At 56.1% G+C, this 6196-nt stretch overlaps 2 protein-coding genes across 2 annotated transcripts; both read right to left on the bottom strand.

The window, feature by feature from the left end:
- Positions 1-1979: 1979 nt before the first annotated feature.
- Positions 1980-2761, bottom strand: SPRG_16832 (hypothetical protein; the record flags this gene model as incomplete). Its single annotated transcript, XM_012356316.1, has 1 exon — positions 1980-2761. A coding segment is annotated over one exon (782 nt), but the record flags the coding sequence as incomplete, so codon positions are not given.
- A 2611-nt stretch (positions 2762-5372) lies between these two features.
- On the bottom strand, positions 5373-6185 carry SPRG_16831 (hypothetical protein; the record flags this gene model as incomplete). Its single annotated transcript, XM_012356315.1, has 2 exons — positions 5373-5547; positions 5719-6185. The coding sequence occupies 2 exons, from the start codon at positions 6183-6185 to the stop codon at positions 5373-5375; spliced, it is 642 nt and encodes a 213-aa protein (XP_012211705.1).
- Positions 6186-6196: the final 11 nt, after the last annotated feature.

Genomic DNA, 6196 nt, shown 5'->3' with positions numbered 1-6196 from the left:
TCCCAGTGCTGACATTCTTAAGCTTGGCGATTGCAACCTCTTGTTATCGACGAAGCTGCTCATGAAGACGCTTGCGACGACGTGCGTGCATCTCGAGACGCTCCAACTCTTGTATTGTGATGCTTTGACGTGGCGTGAGGTCGTAGCTGTCCTCTCTGGCACGCTGGACCTGCCGCGCTTGACTTTACTGGGCATAACGATCCGACTCTCTGTCGTGTTCGACGTGCTTCGGGAGCTCGTTGCCGCGGGCCGCCATCTCCGGACGCTTCAATTGGAGACCGGCGTCAGCGAAGGCCATGGAGGTGCCGATGGAGCCAAGCGCGCGCTCTGTCGGGCGCTGGCACTTACCCTGAACGCCCCATTCATCGTGGAGGCGCTGCCAGAAGACACCGATGCGTTCGTGGTCGACGCACTTGGACCGCGCGCCGATCGTGGTGATCGCTGTCGTTTGAGTTTCAGATAAACTCAAAAATTCTTGCGTTTTGAATCTTCATTAACCACCTTACCACCTATTAGTACCACCAGAACGAACCAAATCGCACGCACTGTCGTCGTCGTCCACTATGCCAAAGTCGCATTGTAGCTCGTGAGAAAGGCTGAGACGCCGTCGGAATGACATTCGATCGACTCGGTTGTTGTACATGAAGTACAGTGTAGTAGGACGCCATTCACAGACAATATTGGATATTGTTGTGTTCATGATGGTGTTGCAACGTGACGACGCACGGCTGCTGCAGAGACATCAACCTTTTTTGAGAACGACACGATGCGTTGCCATCGTGCCACGTACTCGACAATGGCAAAAAGTATCAAGGTTTCAAGTTTAGAATGCATACAACAACATCCGCTTTGATTGGTCGAACCCAGTGCGTCCGACCTCTCGACCTATACCCTTGACCTACTGTCTCTTTGGGCTGCGTTGCTGGCGCTGGATTGGCCGCTCGACCAAGAATTTCCACAAATCCACTCTCACACGCGGATACCGGTACGAAACTCGGAGCCGCCGTGTCGCATTGATGGCGCGTAGTGCAAGCGCGAATCTACACTACGCTGGCGCGATGTCCGGCCAGAAATCGATGTCGACTCCTTTGTGTCGGCCGCACTGCATCTGCGACATGATCGAAGCGACGGTTGCCGCTTGCATGTTGTATCAACTCGAAATATTGGTATTCTTTTATTCGAGTACGTGGGAGCATGACAAGGCATCTCGATGGTGTCAAAAGGTCGATGCTGTGATAGCCGTACGCGATGGCGACACCATTAATAAGAAAACTTGTAGAATACTAGTACCAAATAGTAAATACACAGAATACAGTTGGCCATGGTGTCGTTTTGGTCGATCGCCACTCGACGTGGAAATTTCGAACCAAGAGAAATCCATATACGAGGTGCGACGTTCCAGCCCCGTAGGTGTTGTCATTTTCTCAATTCTTTTCCTATTGGTATCGGAACCACAAAATTGCTTGATCTCAATGGCCACCTTGAACCAAACGAGAAAAAAAATGAATGTTGCTATTTGAAGCGATTAGAAATGCAAGGCGCACTCGTGGCGACGATCGGCGCGTCGACTGAGCGCGTCGACCACAAACTTGTCCATGTCTTCTGGCAGCGTGTCGACCACAAATGGGACGTCATGGACTTGCGCCAGCGCCTCGCAGATCACTCGCTTCTTCAAATTGTAGTTCTCGCGCTCGATGATATTCAAGTCGAGGTGGCGGAGGTGGCGGCCCGCAGCTACGAGCTCTGGAAGCACGTAGAGCACATCCCGCAGACGCATCATCAGGATTAGCGACGCCAAGCGTGGCAATTGCAATACGCCAGACAGCACGGCCGCCGACCCTTTGCGAGTCATATGCAGACGGCTGGCAGACAGTGTTTCGAGATGCGTGCATGTCGTCGCAAGCGTCTCCATGAGCAGCTTCGTCGACAACAAGAGGTTGCAACCGCGAAACTCAAGAGACGTCAGCGCTGGGACCGACGACAAGCCCGCGATCATTGCCGGTATGGAGCCAGCGTTCGACCCGGAGACGACATGGGACTGCAGTTGCGATAGCATTGGCGCCGCGGCCGGATAGGTCGCCAGCTGGCCAAAGACGCTGCACTCGAGACGCTCGAGCTGCGTGGGCCCGACGGCGGTCGCAAAGTCCGTCAGCGTTGCGGCGTCGACGAATCTAAAGAACGGCACATTCCACGCCAAGCTCTTTAACGACAATGGAAGCGTGTGGCCGTGGAAGCCATTGAGGCCGCGGACGTTGTCGATAGTAAGCTCTTGGAGGGTTGTGTTGGCTTGGAGCGCATCGCAGAGCGCAATGACAGCATCGTGGTCCATCTGGGCGACATTGGCCAATCGGAGCTTCGCCGCTGGCGCCGTCAAGAGCCATGCGGCCAAGCGGTGCCCGAGTCGTGGCGCGGTAGTCACGCTCTGGAGGTTGAGAGACAAGTCGTGGACATGCGGGTGGACGACGACAGCGAGCAGATCGTTGAGCTCGACGGCCTCGTTCTCCGAATAAGATTGGACCGAGATATCCATGTGGCGCAGACGTGGGCAGCGCTGCAAAAGGAGGTCGCTGATCGCGCGGCCTTGGCCATCGACCACGCGGTCGCTGTAGTAGCGGAGCGTTACAGTGTTGAGCGCAGGGCCGACGACGGCGACGAGCGAGGCCAGTGTCGCTGCGTCCCGGATGGAGCAATGCAGCTCAATACGTGGACGCAGCGGCAGCGTCGCCGCGAGCAGCGTCAAGACCAAAGACGGCAAGTCCATGCCACGCAGCTCGATGCGCGGCCAGTTGGCGATGATCGAATATGGCATGGCCGTGGTGCAGGCGAGAAAGGCCGCGACCGCTGGCGTCCGTCCCGAGCGTGGTACTGCATGGAGGAAGCTCTCAAGGTCGTCCTGGTTGTCCAAGCCCGTAGCAATGGCCTCGACGACATGCGGAAGCGCAAGCGCGTCTGGCGGCGTCGCACGGGCGGCCTTCTTGCCCCCGGTCATCTTGATTAGTGTGACGCGTCCATCAGCGTCTCAATTTCGTATCCGGATGCGCGATCCGATTAGCAGAAAGTCTATCTCCAATAGCCAATCCAACGCAAGCAAACGTCGCCGGGTTGACAATGTCGACCCGTAGCATTGGATGTCGACTCGACATCCAATGCCACACGCCTCGGCCAAGGCTGGGAACGTTGGAGAGACTGAGCTCGCAGATCGTCGATCTGGCTCAAAACGCATGACAAAATACAATAGTAGCGTGGTCGTAAATGAGCGCAATGTGAAGGAGGTGTCGCGAGCCTCGGAGCCAGAACATGACAGGCCTGCGGTGTGGGAGGAGCGTACTGCAGGTTGATGTGCAACCGTTCAACATGCAAATAGGTGGCGGCGGCCAGCATATCGTTTAGCTCAATGGATGGATCGTCGGCGCCGGTTGGAACAACCGCGTTGAAGATAGTAGTCAGTTGACGCAGACGCGGGCAGCGCTGCAAGAGGTGACCCCGGACCACGCAGCCATCGCTGTTGTCCATCGTGGCGCCGATGTTTCCGATCATAAGGGTATTCAGCGCGGGACCGAGAGCGGGTCTCAATCGCAACATGCGTGTAGATGCGCCGCAGCGCTACTAGTACTACAGTAGTTCTAGCGTCAAGATGGCGGAGGATACATCGTCGTCGATGCTGAGTGCGTTGGCACTCGTCGTCGATACGCAACGTGGTCTAGGCAGAGAGCGCTGGTGGCCAGAGCGGTCGTCGTACCAGGTATGTAGACAACGGTTGAGTCGGTGCAGGTGTCGAAGGACGCGGCACTGGAATGGCGTCGAGGACGTGCGGGGCGAAAACGGCGATTGGCGCTTGTCCGCGCGCCACCGACCGCGTTGCAGCCATAGCGACCGCATCATGTTTCATGCGACCCTAACCCGATCCGAATACGAACGTCATTCGGGATACTACGTCGTCAACGAAGAGACCAGACACTTTGATATTGTCTACCACTTAAAAATACACTTCTCATACGATGTACTTTCGTTGATGCTAGAGCCCGTCCACAAGGATCGGTCGTGGAAAGGGCATCGGTGCTACTCTCTCGAGCACAAAGCAAGCACCTTCCGATAACAATGCGATCCACATACTTCAATGTCACTGCTTTCTGCATGGGATCAAGCTCCAAGCGACAGCGATGGAACGGATCGGCGTGCGGCCCAAGGGCGTCGACCACGTCTGCACCGATATTTTCTGGCAGCTTGGTTACGACGAAGGAAGCATTATGGATCAGAGTCGCGGCGTGTTAGCAGCGTCCAAGTACGTACAAAGGGAGCTGATTGACGTCCGGATGGGTGACAGCTGCTGCAAGCAGATAGTTAAGCGACATGGTGGCCTCCTCCTGGCCCACGCAGTAGATGCTCCGTTGGCGCAGACGTATGCATTGCTGCAAGAAAAGATATATCGCGGATCCAACTCCATTGGCCGTCGACTAGGATGGCGCCGCCAAACTCGATCAGAAAGGCCCCGCAGAACAACGACTGCCTGACAAACTTTTCGCAAAAGCCCGCGGCCCACCTGCCGGTCGACTACTCGAGCTGCGAGCTCGAGTAGTGGCTTAGACAGACAGCAAGATCCCCCTTCATCAACAGACTTTAGGCCATTGGTAGTCTGGCGAATTGCACACTCCTTTGGGCAGGTACACAACGGTGGCGTCGCCAAAGCGGTGGGCGATATATCTTTGTTGGTGCGCCCGACTCTGGGCGAGCTAAATCGTGCCATGCACAAATGGCAGGTGTACATGTAGCACGGATCGGCACACACGGCGCCAGGGTCAACGACGTCCCGTTTGTTCTAAAGGCGCTGCCAGAAAACGATGTCGGCGACTTTGTGTGGGACGTACTACAGGCTGGCACGATGATCGAGGCAACGGATGTCGCTTGCATTTCTAAAATTGAAGCATTGATACTTTTATTTTGAGCACGTGGCAGCCTGACAAGGCGTCGCGAGGGTTTGGAATGGTCGATGCCGCTCTGCGATAGCCCTAAATTACGTTGTCGAATGGATTTGAGGTGGGATAGCATTATGAAAGTATGCACAGCTACTACACCGATGACAGATTGTTGTTGTCGGAATACTACGTCACGAAGGCTGTGTTCGCGTCGCCTTCTTTTAGACGAGGTTTCGACACTGGTCTACCACCAGGTTCGTACAGGATGAGCACCTCTACACGGCGCATGGATCATGCGCATCAAGTACCTTCCACCGGCAGTACGTGGCTCAAGCAAGACCCGTCGCAGTTGTCACCTTCTCATTTTTTTCCCATGGGTATCGGGGCACAGAATTGCTTTATCACAATCGCTACCTTGAACCAAACGAGAAAACACATCATTGTGGCTATTTGAAGCGCTTAGAAATGCAAGGCGCACTCGTGGCGACGATCGGCGCGTGGGCTGAGCGCGTCGACCACGAACTCGTCCATGCCTTCTGGCAACGTCTGGAGCACAAATGGGACGTCGGGGACTTGCGCCAGCGCCTCGCAGATCGCGCGCTTCTCCTCATTGTAGTTGTCGCGCTCGATGATCCTCAATTCGAGGTGGCGCAGTTGACGGCCTGCAGCTACGAGCTCTGGAAGCACGCGCATCACATCCGGCAGACGCATCAACAGGGTAAGCGTCTTCAAGCGTCGCAATCGCAACACGCCAGACAACACAGCCTCAGACCCATTGCGAGTCATATGCAGACGATTGGCAGACATCATCTCGAGATGCATGCACGACGTCGCAAGCGTCTCCATGAGCTCCTTCGCCGAAGAGAGGTTGCAATCGCGAAGCTCAAGAGACGTCAGCGCTGGGACCGACGACAAGCCCGCGATCAATGCCGGCATGTGGTCAGCGTGCGACCAGGAGACGCTGAGGCACTGGAGTTGGGATAGCATTGACGCCGAGGCCGGGCATGTCGCCAGCTGGCCGAAGACGCTGCACTCAAGACGCTCGAGCTGCGTGGGCCCAACGGCGGTCGCAAGGTCCGTCAGCGTTGCGGCGTCGACAGCGCCATTGAAGCGCACATCCCAAGAAAAGCTCTTCAACGACAATGGAAGCGTACGACCATGGAAGCGACCGAGGCTGCGGACGTTGACGATGGCGAGCTCTTGGAGGGTTGTGTTGGCTTGGAGCGCATCGCAGAACGCAATGGCCCCATCGTGGTCCATCGTGGGCGACATTGGTCAATCGG

The sequence above is a fragment of the Saprolegnia parasitica genome, assembly GCF_000151545.1.
Source record: "Saprolegnia parasitica CBS 223.65 unplaced genomic scaffold supercont2.432, whole genome shotgun sequence".
NCBI lineage: Eukaryota > Oomycota > Saprolegniomycetes > Saprolegniales > Saprolegniaceae > Saprolegnia > Saprolegnia parasitica.
The sequence above is the reverse complement of the archived record's forward strand: the minus strand, read 5'-3'. Positions and strand labels throughout refer to the sequence as shown.